Below are 18,233 nucleotides of genomic sequence, written 5' to 3'. Positions count from 1 at the left end.
AAGTCTGAGAGTTGGGAGGCAGATGTCTACTTACAGGGCAATGTCTCCTAATACTTTGGCAAGTTCCCAGTGGGAATGGAGAGAAAATGGCCAACCACCCAGTCCCTATGGGAGTTAAAAAGGCATCCAACAGCCGTCATGTATGATGATGTTGCCCCTAGGCATGTTCCAGCTGAGACTTATCAGCACTCCTGGGCACCCCACACAGGAAAACAAACTAATTTCAAGAGACATTTATGCTTTAGAAAAGACAAGCAAAGGATATGGCAGGACTTGGGGAATTTTCAGTGGTCACAGCTCTGCTAGAAAGAGTATCTGATGCCTAGAGAGAACATCTTGTAAACCAGAAAATAAGTCCTTTAGGACAGTTCATGACTGAAGAATCTCTTTCCAAAGCTGGAGTTGTCTACAATGAAAATGCCTACAGCATCCATGTCTACTCAAGAATTCTTTCACCAGCATTAATGCTTTGGCAATGTCAGCATTTCATCATCAGGAGTTCCAAAAAAGCCTTTGTCTAAGCAAAGCAATTGCTGAGCCTGAGCACCTAATTTGCAACAAAACATGAGCAAAATCCCAGCACAATAAAGGCTCTGCACCAATCAGGTCATGCAGCTACTGACTGCAGAAATGCACCAAGGTGGCTGAAAAATCATCATCTGGGTTTAAATTCAGGAGTGAACATTTTAAGCCAGAAGCTAGAAAACACCTAAATGAAATGAGGTGCCACAGAGGACAGAAGAATCATTACTCTGAAAACTGCAAGCAGTGATTAATAAAGCAACCTCAAAATAATTCATTTAACAACAGCTACCAACACAGATGCAAATACAGGTAGGCACAATAAGATGCCACTCAAAGCTACTTAATTATTCCATTACCTGGACTACCTTGTTCTTCTCAGTTCTTTGATCTCACCCATGACCTCCCTTCAGGCTACTTACCCCTGGCAAAGGCCCAATGGTTTTTAACAGCTTCACTGCCTCTGTCTGCTAACACAGCAGCAGAATGCCACACACTATCCAGAGAGCAGTGAACCCACCTGCTCAGCCTGAAAACCCCCTCTATTAGCACACTGGTGCCTGACTTGCTGCTCAGTTCAGCTGCTCAGCAGGATCCATTCTACTGCTACTTGCAGATCTGCTCACACAGAAGCCAACACAGCCTGCAGGGACTTCCATATCTCTGTGGGCAACACTGGATGCTGCTTATCCATACAGAGAGCTGCCTCATGGCACAGATCTCAGAGAAGCATCCATCCCTAGGTAGTACTGTAACTATGTCCCTGAAGGCATCCTAAACACAGCCTGGCAGCTTTCCTGCCAGGCAGCCTTCCTCATATCCCCATACCTCCTGCCTGCTGACAGGCAGCTACAGATTCCATATTCTCCTGTGTGATACATATAAAAGAGGGCTTGAGGAAGACATACACGGAAAAAGCACCTGAGGTCAGCAAAGAACACACCAGGATCTCCACGGCAGAAGATCCAGCTTTGCCAAAAAGACTTAAGCATCATCATCAACACTTGCACTGAACAACTAGAAGCTTGCAGTTGTCAAAGAGAGGCCTATATATCCAACAGCAGCAATGGAAAAATATGAAGCCTAAAGATCCACAGTTCTGAATACATCATCATTAGTTCTTGTTGGAGCATCCAGCTTAAGAAAAGCCCAGATGCCTCTGAGTGAAGTACAGGTTAATACCATGTACACAGAAAATATTTTGGTCTGCAGGTGAGACGCTTCAACAACACAGATGCATTATCTCAAAAAAAAGCCCAAACCAGCCATGAAGCCTCTTCCTTTATATACTGGAGAGAGAACAGAGTTCATGTGTTCTCTTGGAGGTGCTAAAAGCCAGGCAGAGTTTTTGCTTCTTCACATAAGTGGTGATAGAAGCTGGATGACAGTTTCCCTAAGCCGGTTGTAACAGAGATCCCAAGTGATTTTACTGAGGCACAAGTTCTGGTAGGAACAGTGACTGTAAGAACAGTGACTGCATAAGGAAGAAGTGTCTCTTGCGGCCTGTTCAGACTTTGGGCACTGGTTTGGTTGGTCTCACACAATATGACATGTGGCAGGCACTGGAAGAAATGGCATGAGGCTACCACTACTCAGGGCAACTCTACCTAACCTCTCCCAAAAGCACATCAATAGGATCTTCAGCCTTCCAGGATAAAAGGCAAAAACACTTCAAGCACAATTCTGTAGGTCTACCTGGTCACTGGCCAAAGTACAACACACTGTACTACAGTGTTTAGTGATGAGGAACACTGCCAGTGTGGGCCAAGACAGCATGTGCTTGTCCCAACACTCCAGCATGTTGCTTCTCTCTGGAAGCAGCACATTCCTGAGCTCACTGACTACTAAACATACTTGACTAGACAGAGTTCAGGCAACAGAGCCCCTTCCCTTAAAAACTCAGGAGCTAAAAAATCTAAGTGGATCTGAAAATGCTTTTTCTCAAAAGGCCCCTGCCAAGGACAGAGCAGCAAGTTTTCAAGTATGTAACATGTTATCTCACAAAATTGTCCTGTAAGTCTGGAAAACTCCCAGTGTCAGGAGTTACCCTGAGAGAGACTTCTCCTTTGTAATTGTAGGAACTGTGTTCTTCAGGATCTCCCTTTTCTGCCTTCTCTTGCTGCCCCAGACCTACACACCACTGGTGACATGCAGAGAGGCACGGCATGGTACCAACAGCTTGAGAGTATGCATCCACTGATTTCAAGAGCAGACAGTGCTTCAGGAGGCTGCTGCTCATGGTCAGCAAAGCCAGCTTAATTTAACACTGAAGAGAGAACAATGCGAGTGGGATGTGATGAGAGCTGGGGTGATGGGAGAGGTGGCCTTGTAAGGGCTGAGGGCAGAGCAGAGATGTTAGCTGAGAAATCATTAACTGGGTGGCAGAACTACAGCAGTGGAGGTGGGAGAGGCAACCCCAGCACAAGCTCCCATTAGCTTTGATGGCCTCCTGCAGGCCAGGCACACGAACATTCAGAAGGCTCCAGTAGGCACAGTGCCATTCCCCACTGTGAACAGTCAGGAACAGTATTTGGGCACTGGCACCAGCCTGTATTCCCACTGGCTTCACTGGGCAAATCATGCTCTGAGCGTTCCATGTATTTATCACAGCTTGGCTTTCAGAGATTTATAAGCCCAGATAAACCATTTCAAATCAACTTGACCCACCTTATGAGAGCAAGTAAATTGTCAAAAAGCTTCAGGACCTGCTCAGTGCAGGGATTACGGTACATTGGAGTTCCACTGGGCAGGTATCCCAAAAAGAATCCTCCAGCTTTTGCCTCTTCAGTAGCAGCAGGCCAACGAGCTCGTTTCACAACTCCCAGAATAGTGTAAACACAAAAGCTTATCTGCAGCAAGAGATGTGGAGAAAGCACTTCTGAGCCAGATCACAGTCTGAATCAACAGGTTTTCAGAGAAACACATCATTGAACCATCTCAAAGGGAATGTTCTACAGTGAGCCTAACCTGGTGATAGGAACAAACTCTGGTGAGTTTGCTGCCAGGAAAACACAGCAAATGATCACGTTGTATTCTACCACCTTCAGAGAGCCCTGACCATGGCAGGATAGCCTAGGAATTCACTATCAGACAAAGCATCAATGCATACCATCTCAAGAGCATGCAAGCAGACAGGTAGGCTGCTAAAAGTAAGGGTCTAGACCATCAGTTCCTCATGTCCTTCATGAGGGAAGATGCAGTGCTGGGACAGATACAGGATATGAAATGACAGAACTGCATTAGCCCCAAATCACTCTGTGGACTACATTTCAGCATCTTCTACAGATCTGAGGACAGCAACTCGGTTTGCAGTTCAAGTGAAGACTTTACACTAAAAATTCAACACAAATCTTCTCAGATGAATTTAATTACATTCTATGCTCCAGCCTGAGCACAATATTTTCCATACTGCCTGGTTTAAAAAGCACAATTCACTGTGCCATATTTCTAAAAATCATGCAAATTATTTGCTTCTCCAAAACCAAACTCTTCTTATAAACAAAGAGTAGGAAACAGTGTGCCTCACTCTGATAAATAATGTCTTTTTGCATGGCCTGCATGCTCTTTACTGCAGCTTAAAGAGCAAAGGCCAGCCTGTTATTCTGCAATCTAAAGAAGTATGTGGTCAGGAGACCTTGTGTGCAATCACAAGAGAAATGGGGATGGAAGGAGGCAGGTCTCCTTTCATTAAGGATTACACCTCTTCTGGTAATGATACTCACTCTAGACCGGTTCAGGCCACTAGGATCTTCCACGACTGGATCAGCAATTTTGTTGTCTGCACCCACGTAGGATATAAAGGCTTCAGGATCTGAGAGGACTCTGGCAGCAGCAGAAGACAGCAATGGGATTATTGTTTGTACCAGGGAATTTAAGCAGAGCTTTGCACTGTCAATGAACACCTCACAAATACAGAGCAAGCTAGAGGGGCTAGGTAGCACTCCATCCTGTACATAGGAACATGCTTAGAAAGCATCAGAGATGTGTGCACTCTGCAAACATTACCAGTTCTCTTGGGCTGTGGGGACCTAAAAGATTCAAATCTCTTATGAAGATAGCCCTGCTGGGAAAACTCTTGTGCATGCCCGGCTACCCAGAGCTGCAAGACATCTCACTTTTAGTAAGAATGCAGCTTCTTACTTTCTTGTGGGGATGAGCAACAATGTCTTTTATTTCTTATTTTCTGCAAATGCTTTGAGCATGCTGGGGAATGTTCCTTTATAACTTCAAGCAACTCTTACCCAGAAATTTTCAGCAAACAGCATTTAGTCTGTTGGCAGTTTCTGAACTGTAGAACTATTATGACAATGACTGCCCACAGCACAGGAGGTCAAGAGGCAGCCCACCACCCTCCTATGGCTTGTGTGTTTCCTTACAGGGCAGGGCATTACCTCCTCAACACCAGCAGCTCAAAGCTGGAGAAGAAATGACCAACAGAAAGAAAAGTAACCCATACCTCTGCATCTCTGGGGAGAGCCATAAGCCAGCCACAGGAGCCATGAGCTCCTCCAGGAAAGCCTTCTGTCGCTCATAGTCCTTAAACTGGTTGCTGATGAGGACAAGGGCCTCCATAAGAGCACACTTCTCCATCTGTGTCAGAAGTAGCTCATTTGACAGCAGCTGTTTCACGTGGTTGTACAACATCTCAAAGTTTGGCTAGAAAACACATCCAAGTGGAAAAGCATCATGCATCTGGTATGCAGGAGGCCCACAGGCAGAGGTAAAGAAGGGGTGTACTGTACAGCTGGAGAAGCATGGCTGTGACCTTTTCTCAACATAACCATCTCCTCCTCACACTCAAATTTCTCTGCACATTCAGTCTAAGGGAGCCTCTATTCTTCCCCTACCCCTCTATCACTATCCAGCATTCATTTTACTTTCACTCTCCAGAATGACTGAAATAAGAAGAGGAAATCTCTCCCTAGGCAGTTATATCCCTTAAAGCAGTGTCACACCTCTAAACAGTTCTGGTGCTTTTATTTGCTCACAGAAAGCACCTGGCTTCTTTGGCCAGACTCAGGATTCATCCATCTCTTTGCTTGCGCTAAGTAACAATTCATATGGTTGCAACGAGTGCCACAGGAATTCTCGCACTTCTTCCCTTCTTTCTCCAGTTGCCACCACATCCACCCATTATTTTGTACAAATATTAGCAATCATTCTCTTCAGCAAAGTCCTCTGAACATATTTTGGGGCAACTCTGGGTCCTTGGCTCTTTCTAGTGAGGATCTTTGGGAAAGAGACAGTTATAGCCCAAGGACCAATAAACTGGAACAAAACCCAACCCATTAGTTCTTAGCATCAATTACAGAATGCAGACTGGAACCTCCAAATTACCTTAATTAACATCCTTTAAAAATGTCTTTGTTTAAACTAGCAATGTCCTATGGTCCTCCCATAATCCTAGGTCCCACTCCACAGAAACACATCTAAAGAATGTTTCATGCAGAGACTGTTTACTTCAGAAAAATGAACAAAACACAGCTCATGGAATTTAAACGTATTTGTCTTCTAATCTCCTCAAGCTCGTCAAGAAAACAAATACTCTCCTTTTTCTCCTATATTCTGTTAAGTAACAGAAGAAAATCTAGTGATTAGCTATGCTAGAGTCATCAGCTAAGGAATTAACTGCGACCAACACAGGTGATAACATGGACATTCAGCAAGCACTCCCATAAAACCAATGCAGTGCTGCTTATACCCTCCTCATCATCCCTTTCACATTTAACCCACCAATCTACAATTCAACTCCTCAGGCAGAAAAGTTTTCAGTGGGGAAGAAAAGAGGTACAGGGAATGAACCACTTTGCCATTTGTGCAGCAGGAATGTCTCCTGCAAAGAAAGCAGAGACTGTAGCCAAGGAAGTTGAAGATCCCACAAAATCCAACTGAAACTGAGGCAAGACTCTTCATGACAGTTGCATTTACCTACCAGGACAAGCTGAGGGTAATCCCGGCACATCTTTATGATTGAGGAGCATGCATGCCTTCTCACATTCTTCACTGCTCGAGTTCTAGGAGCCTGGACAGACACAACACACTTCAATGCAACAAAACAAAAGTTCAGCCAAATGCACGGTATCTTCAAGAGACAAATTAATTATATATAGATTTGTGCACTGTTGAGCACAGATCAAAAAAACATCTCCATGCCTCCCCTGCTCCCTCCAAACAATCATGCAGCAACCAAATTTCCTCTGAAGCAGTAGTCAACCCAAGCAGTCCACGTTCAAACAAGTTGTACTTCAGGAGTGAGGATGCCATAGCTCTTACTCACTATTTCAAGACTCCAGCCACTCCTTAGGAAACTGGCAGGTTTAAAGCCATCCTTCAGAGCCATTTATACCAAGTACTGAAAGAATACCCAGAGCTTATGAAGGGATTTCACTCTCAGGAAGGCCAGCACTGACTGGGGAACTAAGTGCACTGGCCTTAGAGCACGCCTGTTGCCTTTTAAGTTTGTGAGCCAAAGCTTAGCTGGCTATGTCAACCACAGAGATAAACAATATCTAGACCCCCCCCAGCCTTTTCAGGAGCAGAACTGTACTTGAGAAGCCTACTTCAGCGAGTCTTCAGACTCAGGATGCTCACTTCACTAGAATGTGATGTGATCCAACTGTTATAACTCATTAGTAGATAATAATTCAGACATACCTTACTTTCTTCTACAACTTCAAAGGTAACTGAAGCAAACAGCTGTCAGAAAAGGGAGGAAAAATAAAAAAAATTGTATCATTTGTTAATATTTAGAACTCATGTCTCTTTGAGCTCAGGAACAGGTAATAAGGATTTAAATGCAATTTCATTGAAGTCAGTGAAGAACCCCTGAGTGAGCTGAAAGATAAATCATCAATACAGGGACGCCTTGAAATAAAACATGGCCAGAGCATTTAATTAATACTAAGATTTAAGGCTAAAAACTTCAAAATTTGGGTTAATTGACATTATTCTTGTGACAAGCCTCAGACTCGGTTCCTCCCATCTTTAACATGAAGGACAGTCCTTCCCTGACAGCAACATGAAGAGGATTGACTCCTGCAGTTAGTCCAAGAGCCCTTCACCACAAAAAGCTGATGTGATTTTAGCAGGGTCTGCATGTACCTACCTTGGAAAGTACTTGGGGGAGGTATTCTGGTCGGTAAGTGACAAATGGAAAGAGAGCAGAGACATTGGTGAGCACACAGGACAGGATGAGAGGATCTTTTGTTTCAAAATTGAGGACAAGCTGCAGCAGATTTATGCCATCATTCACAGGGATTTCCTACAAAGGCAGCAAAAAGAAAGGAAATAAAAAGGGAGGCAACACTCAATACTTCAATCTGTCGTAGACTTCCTACAAAACCTAGGAAAAAGGCTGAGGCAAAAAAGACAGCAGCATCGCCGCTGTTGATAGGACAGTCTTGAGACATCAGTCTCTAGTCCCCATACTATTGCTTACATCTCTGGGAAAGGCAAATTTCCTCTCTCAGTCTGTCTCCCAATTCTCCTCCTGACATTGTCCAACAGATTTCAAGCTTAACCAGCTGTACTGACCCACATAATTATTCTACTGTGATTAGATTGATGAGTATATGAGCAGTTTAATCTAATAAAAAAATCAAGTCAGTCTACATCAAACTGATCCTTCTGATTTGCCTGCTGTTGAACAAGAGAGAGAAAATGCTTCTGATCTCCTGCTCTCTGGGCATAGTTTTTCTCATTTAGTTAAAACAAAAAAAAATCTAATATGAGGATAATTTAAATAAACTCAAGAAATTTTTCCTGAAGTAATCTCTTCTCCTCTAGCAAAGCACTATGTAAAAGCATGTCACCGGAGCACTCTCCTGTGACTTCTCATCCCATAGCGTCCAAAACTAAGAAAGCATGAGTTTGGTGTCATCAAAAGAAGGGTCATTATTCCTCATGAGAATGGCTCACCAAACATTCTGGGTTTTACTACAAACTGCTCAAGGATAACATAACTGCAAAAACCCACTGGTGTTGACCCAGAAGAAGCCAGGAGAGAAGGCAGGAGCATGGGATACACATACATCTTTATCCATGGTTCGAAACATCTGGCTGATGACGCTCTCTGAGAAGAAGGTCATGGCATCCCACTGCACAAAGGATGGAGAGAAGATGGAGCAGAGACCTTCGCCTGTCTTAGCTGAAAGAAAGAGAACACTGGAGCTCTCACCATGCTCCTCAACAGCAGCCTGGTAAGTTCCTGTGCTGCAACACCTGAACACTCACAAGTATTTTAAGAACACAGCTCTCCCTGCAGATGCCTGGCAGGGATGCACTGGGAGCAATTAAGGTAATCCCGTGTGGTTTGCTTAATTCAAGTGAAGGCTCCTGAGGCATAAGTCTTTGAGGTACTGTGCAGAGCAACATGAACAGATCACAGAAGGGAAAAGAAGGGAGACCACATGCCCAGACTCAGCACTGCAGGCAAGACTGCCTTCAGTGTGACTTTGCAGAGCACCAAGCAGCCTTCCTTCAGAGCAGGGAAAGCAAAGTGAATGACAAAGAACTTGCCAGATAGGCATAACTTCCCTAACAAAAGTAATAAATACATTATAAAGATAAAATGGCCAAATAATTGTAAAATTGTATCAGAGGGACAGCTGTACCTGTTCTGCAGAGAGATTTGGGGGAAGGAAAGGAGGAGCCATGGGCTTTACATTTCTTATTACATATGTAGGCTGCAAAGGGATAAATTAGGGAAGGGGTAGGTTTGACTTGGTTTTGCTTTTAACTTGCAAAAACCTAAAATTCCTTAAAATCTAGCATGGGGTCTTGGCTACTACTTAAAAAATTCCAACAACATCAACAAAAACAAGGCCAAGAAATTTCTCCTTGGCTTTAATTACAAAAACAAATCCCATGCCCCTAATTTTTTTCAGGTAACCTACAGTTTGTGGGTCCAGTATCAACAGGAGCTGTGAGTTGGTACTTCAGCCATTCACCAGCCATTTGGAAGCCAGTTAGAGGGTCCAGACGACAAGCCATCCTCATCACCTCTCCTTGCTGGGCTCGGAAAGCTGCAGGGAAAAATCACACACCAAGAAACCATAATGTTTGTGAGTCTGCTGCAAATTTTGCAGATTCACAAACATTATGGACTTCTTCTTTGGCAATAGCTGTGTAGTGGGCACAGACACACAACCAGTAGAGCAGGTACAACAGGATGGGCAATTTTTGAAGTGATTTAAGTGGAGTAAAAAAATGACAAACAATAAAAAAAAGGTACAATTAAAATGCAGTATCAATTATGAAAATCTATGCTGATGCCTTTTCCTGGTCTTAAAAAATTGAGAGCCAGACATGGTTAAAGGATAAGAGGTTTCTTCCTCAGTATTTTAGTAAGGATCCTTATTGGTGCACCACTTTGCCAAGGTGCATTGTGACACCTTTTACCTTACCAGGGTAAAAATCCTTTATCCCTTAACCATGTCTGGCTCTCAATTTTTTAAGACCAGCAAAAGACATCAATGCTAAACCAGATTTACTACAATTAAGCCTCTATTCTTCATGTAAAATATGCTTCAAACTATAAATGTTTGCTGCTTACAGAGTATCTTGGGATACTGAGATTAAATACCACATTAGATAACTACCACTTCTTTAGCTAAACACTTTTTCTAGATTATTCAACTAATGACAAACAAACTTGATCTCAAAACCCAGTTGCCTTGTTTTCAATTTCAAAGATACTAAAGACAAAGTATTTCACTTGTTCCAGGAATTTCACTTGTTCAAAAATATTCCAGTGCATGACCACACAAAAGAATCAGGTCTGCTGACTACACAAATGCAGCTTGCATTGTTAATTTAAGTTGTGTTGCCAAGTAATTTTATTTTGTGTTTCAAATCAGTTATATTTTCTTATTTATGTAATGTCTTCTATATAACTTAACCCTCTAAAACTATTTCAGATTCTGGCTTTGTGCATTTAGCTACTTTATATTTTCTATCCAAAAGGATTTCTTACAATAAATAAAACTGTCTAGTAAGCAATAAAAATGAAACACTTAAAATCTTCAGACATAAATGTAAAATGTAAAAATGTATGTAATTTCTTCAATGGATCCTCCCACCCACCAAGTTAGTACCAAATTACACCAGACAGCGAGAACCAACTTCAGTTTTGGGAAGAAAAATACAAGATGAAAGAAAAAGTAAAACCATTAATATCTAGCATTGGTTTAAGATCCTTAATTAAATTAGGCTATTGTAATTGCTCAACTCTAGCTATTGATACTAAATCAGAAGCTTCCCCCCAGGGCCAAGACAGATTCTTTCTGGAATGACATCTAAAGTCTCTTGTAAGCTGCCTTCCTCTCCTAACCTGAGCATGACTTGAGGCTGCTTGATTTCCTCCTCTAGGTGACCAAAAGACACATTTGCTTTGACACCAAAATGCTATTAGGCCATCTATCTGACCATCCAGCAAAACAACAGCAAATACTAAAATTAAACACATTAGCTGCCCCAGGAAAATTCTAACTTAATTTACTCCAAGATCCAGACTTAAAAAGTTGAGAAACAAACGGAAGCTGCCAAGCCAATTTGGTAGGCTCCAAGCTCAGCCAGTGACTAAAAGCAGGAAGGACGGACAGACAACAGACTGCACAAAGGGTCATGGCAACTTACAGTTGAAGAAGGCATTGAAGTCCTCATCACTGTCAAAATCGAAACGGGAGTATTCACAGCTGGGGCTGTCTGCTTTGGAAGGAAAGCCCACCTGGAGACAAAGGTCAAGAAGAAAAGGTCAACCATCACAACTAACACAAGCTCCAAGGAGATGAAGGCTGGAGACAAGGAGCAAGATGCAACTGTGCTCAGCAGCCTGGAGATCATGTTTGGCCATGACACAACAAAAATGTTGTTCTTTCCCCCACGACCCACAGGCCATGCTCACCAGGCACCTTCTAAAAGCCAACCGTGATTTCCACATACCTTCACCAGGTTGGTCATAGATGCACGGAGATACTTGGGAACGACAGCCAGCAACAAAGGGTCACGAGACAGAACTTCATGCCGAAAGAGGGCTCCCCATGTGATCTGGGTGGAAGAGCGCAGAAACTGGGGGAAGAAGAGAGGAACAAGAGAAACAGAGCAGGATTTCAGTGCTGGAATTTCCACTGCTACCATTAAGTGCTGCTATCAGAAAGCAACAGCAAATTATACTGACTAGTAAGTTGAGGCCAAGGCCCATTGAAGGCACACTGCAAATTCCCAGAAAGCAAAAAATCTCTAATTCTAGGGCTGGTTGCAAATTCTGCATTTTCTACTCAGCTCTCTGTGTCAGGAACTGCTCCTGAGGGTGTGGTAATGGAGTAGAAAACACTCTGCCTTCCAGGCCTTCAGCTGAAATGGAGAGCCTAGAGAGCAATATTTAGCATCTGAAGTTCTACAGTTTTCTACAGGCTAGCTCAATTATGCATTCACACACACAGACACACATGAGATTTTTCAGCCCTTTACATACCTGGCTGGGATGGGTTGTGAAGGCTAAAAATGACTCAAGGTATTTTCCAAAGTTGGCTGGCGTTTCCACATTACAATCTGAGCCCTATGAGGAACATGAAGTATTTCAGACAAAATACTAACTTTATGGCAGGCTGGGCTCACAAATGGTATGTTTCAGGGTAAAGCAGGAGCACTACATCCAAGGCCATAGACTGTAAAGGAGCAGAGACAGAAACACTGAACAACTGATTTTTTTCTGAAACCAGTATAGCCCAAGGAACATCAAGTTCTGCTGACCAGCCTGGAGGTGCTGGAGACACCACCACCCTCATTCAAGAGTAACAGGTGACTTCTCACATAGTGGAGCTCCATTAAAACCAAATTTACAACCACTGCTGCTGCTGTGAGTACAATTTCATTCCTATTGGGTCAAACCCACACAGCAGTACCAAAGTACTGCAATTCAAACCAAAGAATTTCACAGGAAAATACACCAAGGTAATTTCAGTCAATTTCTCCAAATTTTCTCCATTTTGTGTATTTAACATATGAGTATCCATGACCAGTAACTTTCTTGGAAGTTTGTCAGGAAATCAAGTTTTGCTCGGAACCATAAACTCAAGGTTTTGCTTCTTCTCAGAAATTATAACATGATCTGGTGCCCTCAAGATCACTGAAATTGTACAGCTCAGTGCTGCCTCTCCCAAGTGAATCTGAATTAGCAAACTCAATCTCATTACTTCATTCTGGATTAACAGCTCCTACTGCCTAACAGCAACTGGAGTCACTGCAAGCAGTAATGCAATCTGTATGCTGTCCAATCTTTTTAGGGACAAATTCTCAAAGATTGTTTTTGTTTTTTTCTTTCCCTCCCTATGAAACTTTGCTCTATCGCTTTTACAGGCTGGTTGCTTCAATCTCCCCACACACAGCATCTCTCAGCAAGCCTCTCTCTTCATTGTAGAAGCACTCAGCTGAATGGAGGGAGTGAGAATTCAGCACCAGCATGGCATAAACAGTATGAATTTGCATCTTCATCCCAACATTGACAAAAAGCATTACAAAGATGAACAGCAGGAACAAAACCTGTTTCTTCCTTCAGCTTCAGAGAGTCTTGGTAGAAGAAGAGGTATACTCTCTGAGTTATTTTTCTTGGGAAATTTAAAAGGCTTCCAATAGAAGAGTAATTTCCTGGACTAGATTTTCTGTAGCAGTAGTCAACTAAAAACCTGACCAATTTTCAGTGAAGCTTAGCATTTTACAGAGGTTATAGGAAATCAGTCTTGATGACAGCAAAGCCCTGGCATCAGTCAGGGTCCCTCCAGTCTACATTTCTATGGGTTGGCAGGATACAGTTAATCCACTTAAAAGCAGAGCCATTTCTGCCGTTTGGAAATGGAGAGAACCCTGGTCCTACCTTAGATCAGGGTTGCCTCAAGCCCCAACCCTAAAAACTAGCCCTGCCAGGGTTGCTGTTGGTATTAACGAAGACTTACTAGCAACGCACATAGCTGGCTGCCCAATGCGCACAAAACTTGGCAAAGCCTCTTCAAGAAAACGTAGTGCTTCTCCACCAGGCCTTCTCCATCAGCTGTCCTGCGAATGAGGGAAGGGGGAAAAACAGGATCACAGTTACTACTCATGCTGTAGCTAATAGGCACACTGCTATCTCGTAGACAGAAAGAGGACTAGAGCAATTTGATTATTCTAACGCAGTGGGATTTTCTTTGCTATTATCAAGAAGTACTGCTTTATTGGCAGCAGAAACCTCTGAAATTGCCTCTTTGAAAGAGTCCCTCCTCTGAATTAGCTTCAGGCTAAAACAAAGTCAGGAGAGCTGTGATATTTATACCTCTTCATCTTTCAATTATGGGTTTTGAAAAAAAAACCTCTGGTTTTCCAGGTTTTGCAAAAGAAATGGTGGTTTTGTTCTCTCCTATCCAGTCCCTGCTTCCTTTGCTTAAGCGGCAGTATCTTTTGCACCTACAAAGCCATTTGTATGCAGTATTGTGTGAAATCACCAGGGTACTCACTGGGCAGCAGAGAGGATGCAGTGCATGGCAACATCTCCAAACAAGACCATCAGAGGCCTCCGATCCTCCAGCTTACCCTACACACAAAACACACCACGTGCTTCAATTAGAACGTAACTGTTTATTCCCATCTATATAAATATTTATTTCCATCAGCAAGCAAAAATCAGGAGAGTCACAATTTTCTTTTCATCTGGGAAGGAGCTTACAGTCCAGATATGATTTAAGTAAAAACTTGCCAGAATTCCAAGGTATCAGATCTAAGAAAATGTCTCCAAGCAATCCCACCACAGGAACTTTAAATGGCAAAACTGACCCTGAGACATTATCTTTTACTCACAGAAGACTGGCTAGTTATTTACAGATAGCTGATAAATACTCAGCCTTGACACTCAGCTGCTTGTGAATGAATGGGTCAAAATCACCTGTTTAGATCCTGCTGTCATTTCTCTGAGCTGCCAGGTGACACAGCTGATGACACTATTTTCCACTTCACAGTTGTAGGAAGTGGGGGGTAAAAGGTCAGTAAGGACCTCCAAGTTCAAACTGCAAGGAGAAGTGAGCACAGAATTTGGAGAGGGTACTAATGGTTGCTCTGTGTTTAGTGCTGGCATGACATTCACACCAAATACCATCAACAGAATCAGCTAAATTTGAATTTTGAGTCTCAGACAAAAGGGCGAAGATAGCATTGCCCAGTCTGAAGAATTATATAGGAGAATAGGAGAAAAATAGAAGAGAACCAGAAGAGTCAGAGAGGAAGAACTCACTTTCCTGCTGACAGCAATCAGGAGACACTCTGCTGCTCCAACTTGGAGCTCAGGCTCATTTAGGAGCAGACACAACATCTCCAAGAGCTTGCAGTTGTCTGCTGTAATATGGCTTAGGGCTACCCAGTCAATGTAGCCAGCCAAAGTGTTGAGTGCTGCTATCCCCACACGACAGTTTGCCTGGGCCTGTGAACAGAGAGGATGCACAAGGTCAGAGCCAGAAAAAAACAGCAATTTCCATCTAAAGTCACCCACTCCCTGAAATAACAGTATCAAGAATCCCCCTGAGAGAGATTTGGACCCTTCTGCTGCCACTCCTCACTTGTCTCTTCTCAAGGGCTTTGTATTAAGAGTGAACAAATCCATCTGCATGAAACTGCGGGCAACAGATTTGAAAGCCTGGGAAAAGCCTAGATCTAAGTAACCTAAATATTAAGAATTACTAATGAGCTAACTCTCATATAGCTCCACTCACCTTTGGTTCCTGAGCCAAATCAGTTTTCTGAAAAAGAAAACGAGAAAGGATAAATAACAGCTACAGCACACGCTTCCACCCAGCCACTGCAGTACAGGCTTATCCTCCAGGACACAGCCAAAAAAGAGGTTGCATCAGTCTCCCACTCAGGACATTGCTGCAGCCAACAGTCACCTCTGCAGCCACCAGCTAGGTAAGATAAGAGGACTCTAAACTGCCAAGTTAAGACAATTCCCTTCTCGTCCAAAAGGTAACACTCCAGTCAGCAGGCACCAGGGAGACTCCGGAGACAAGAAGGAAAGGCATTTTGGTACTTCCTGGAGACTTCCAGGAAAGAAGCTTTTGTCCTTTTAATAGCATCTTAAAACATGCTATTAAAAGGACAAAAGCCAGACTCTGAAAAGATGCTGGCAGCTTTTAAGATTCAGGTCTGAAAAGGTGTTTTGTCCACAGTCAGAAAGGCAGCTGGAGAGAGCTGGAGCAGCAACTTACAGCCTGACTGCAAGGCCTAGGACACTTAACAGCAACAATGCCCTGCCTATACCACCTTTTTGCCTAATGCAAGCATTTCCCTCAGATACTCAGGTTTGATTTGTTTTTCAGTTGCAAAGACACTACAAGCATTTCTTTCCACTGTAAGCTTTTGGTTTGGACGATTTACTGCAGTGATGTTTTTAAGTTAATCAGCTTGAGTCCCAAACACCTCATATTTGACCCATCATATAAACATGTTTATTAATCCATCATACTTATAACCACTGCATACTATTATGCTCTTGGAGACCTATCCATCATCTCCCACAGTCTGTGTGCAGACAGGTGAACACCCAACCCTCAGAAACGACCCTGTGCACGAATAGCCCAAAGATCTGCTAACCTGTGGAGTGGTGAGGGCTTCTTGTTCCTGGGGTGCTCCAACCTTGCCAATCAGAAAGATTCCACCGTTAGCGGAAGCAGCCACACTTCAGAGCCTCAAGCATTGCAATGCAAACCTTACCTGGAAATGCATTTCAACCAGACTACGAAACACACAAGGGTCACCCTCCCATCACCATGAACAGCACAGAAAACTGGCTGCACTACAGGGCAGGGGGTTGCTCAGCCTGACAATGCGCCAGGAAGGTGTACAGAAGGCAGGAAGAAAAAGGGGTTTTTATTGCTTCCCAGTTTCACATTTAGTATAACTCTGGATTTTAATTAATGGAAGAAAAAGAAAATGAGGTATGACTAAGCAACTCGTTTCTAGTTTGGTTTCTCGATTGCACTTCACTCTCAAATCCACTTCCTTTTCACAGGAATAGACGGGGGTAGAGACTCCCCTTCATCATCCACTGTGACTGACTTGCACATCTCTGATTCTAGGTAAGAATTCAGGAAAGAAGTCTGTTTACACAAAAATAGAAAAGAGCATTCTTCATTGCAACTTTGCAAAAAAAGGGCTTCCTGACTTGAGCTCTTGGAGAAAAGAACCAGAGGCCCAGAAACATGTTGACACATCAGAAACTCATGCATTTTGGTGCATCACCTCAAATGTAGCACTGCAGCATGAGAGAGCAGACAGGATTCCTGGATGGCATCTCTTAATCACTGTGTGTTACATAAACCGCCCCAAATTACCTGTTTCTGCCACAACCACACCTTCATTTTGCTAAGCTGTACACCCCTAGTGCCAGCACACATTGCAACAGCATGGATGACGTATGCATCCACTCAAGCCATTTACACCAGCAAAATCAAAGTATCAACACTATCACTATCAGCCTTGTGTGTTCAGTCTCTCTGATCAGCACCAGTTTCCCAGGCCACAGCAGATCCCTACCTCAGAGTGGCAGTAACAGATTTCAGTTTCTGCACTTGCTTCCCCAACAATTTGCAAGCTGCATCCCAATTCCTTAATGCCTCCAGCACAAACTAAACCCAAGGGAAGGAGACTCTTACCATGAGTCTGTACTTGTTGACATTCTGCTGCAGGGCAGTTAGTAGGAAGCTGAAGATCTTTTCCATGTTCTGGGTGAGGGTTTGCTGAATATCTCGTCGCCGCTGTGTAGGTAGAGTTTGAAAAGTCACCACATCCTCTGCCAAACGTAGGAGGATGAACATCACCAGTTCTGTCTGAGTCTCCTGATGTCCCAAAGTGAAATACACTCCATCAGCACAGTCCAAACATTAAAATCTCTAGAGACTAGCTCAAAGATGTGGAGAGAAAGCAAGCATGCATGAAGACAGAGGTCTCATGTTGAGAAAGTAAAACAGCAGGATGGCATTCTCTCTGCTAGTCATCTCAAGATAGCTAAATCTTACAAGGGATTTTTGAGTCCATCACCAACCTGTCTCACTTGACCATGAGTAAGTTAGATTTTTCTCAGGATGATGGAAGACCGAACCCCACACTAAGAGCAAGCAAAAGAGACCAGACAGCTGTGTTTCATACCCCTTGCTTTGAAAGGGTATCCAGCTCCTTTAGCATGTCAGGCCAGTGCTGAGGCCATTCCCGCTTGATCATTTCCACCACAATGCGAGACAGCACATCCTTAATGTGACTTTCCTCCTCCAGGATACTTTGAGTTCCCTGTGACAGAGAGGGGACTGTTACACAAAACAGCAAGCATCAGGCATTTGTAACTCTGACCTGGGAAACAGTGTTTGTCAACAGTCTAAACCACAGAAACTAAAACCAAAACAAAACACAACATTGGGCAGCTCTTTATTGCAGCTACCTTAGATGACAATCCTATGCTCCCAAGTGTCCATAGCTAATTAACTCTGGGAACCAGACAGATTCTCCTCAAAAGAAGGTCACTTGGTCACGAGAGCAATCACAACAACAGAGAAAACACAACTAAGATAATGGCTTTAGTATTGTGCGAAGGATGAGAACATTTGTAGCTACTGAATTTCCTCCTAAGAAAATAAAAAGTACCTTACATATGTTACACAAGCCTCACAACTTCCTGCCATGTGAGGTAACATAGCTATTCA

At 43.2% G+C, this 18,233-nt stretch overlaps 1 protein-coding gene across 5 annotated transcripts in view; it reads right to left on the bottom strand.

Annotated features, from left to right (window-relative positions):
• XPO5 (exportin 5) overlaps window positions 1-18,233 on the bottom strand; it is a 29,713-nt gene that overhangs the window by 10,099 nt on the left and 1,381 nt on the right. For 2 of the 5 annotated variants that reach the window (XM_050973128.1, XM_050973129.1), the window contains exons 4-21: window positions 17,686-17,823; window positions 17,193-17,375; window positions 16,132-16,173; window positions 15,255-15,281; window positions 14,780-14,965; window positions 14,010-14,086; window positions 13,473-13,572; window positions 11,996-12,079; window positions 11,464-11,589; window positions 11,158-11,248; window positions 9,417-9,545; window positions 8,553-8,668; window positions 7,628-7,783; window positions 7,177-7,218; window positions 6,455-6,562; window positions 4,979-5,178; window positions 4,245-4,344; window positions 3,190-3,371 (exon numbers count right to left, since the gene is read on the bottom strand). In XM_050973128.1, the coding sequence (XP_050829085.1) occupies window positions 3,190-3,371; window positions 4,245-4,344; window positions 4,979-5,178; window positions 6,455-6,562; window positions 7,177-7,218; window positions 7,628-7,783; window positions 8,553-8,668; window positions 9,417-9,545; window positions 11,158-11,248; window positions 11,464-11,589; window positions 11,996-12,079; window positions 13,473-13,572; window positions 14,010-14,086; window positions 14,780-14,965; window positions 15,255-15,281; window positions 16,132-16,173; window positions 17,193-17,375; window positions 17,686-17,823 (2,087 nt within the window). The remainder of the gene's footprint in view (window positions 1-3,189; window positions 3,372-4,244; window positions 4,345-4,978; window positions 5,179-6,454; window positions 6,563-7,176; window positions 7,219-7,627; window positions 7,784-8,552; window positions 8,669-9,416; window positions 9,546-11,157; window positions 11,249-11,463; window positions 11,590-11,995; window positions 12,080-13,472; window positions 13,573-14,009; window positions 14,087-14,779; window positions 14,966-15,254; window positions 15,282-16,131; window positions 16,174-17,192; window positions 17,376-17,685; window positions 17,824-18,233) is intronic. The other 3 variants (XM_050973126.1, XM_050973127.1, XM_050973130.1) reach the window with 3 other exon arrangements.

This window comes from Serinus canaria, chromosome 3 (genome assembly GCF_022539315.1).
Source record: "Serinus canaria isolate serCan28SL12 chromosome 3, serCan2020, whole genome shotgun sequence".
Lineage (NCBI taxonomy): Eukaryota > Metazoa > Chordata > Aves > Passeriformes > Fringillidae > Serinus > Serinus canaria.
Note: the sequence above shows the minus strand (reverse complement) of the source record. Positions and strands in the feature narration are given on the sequence as shown.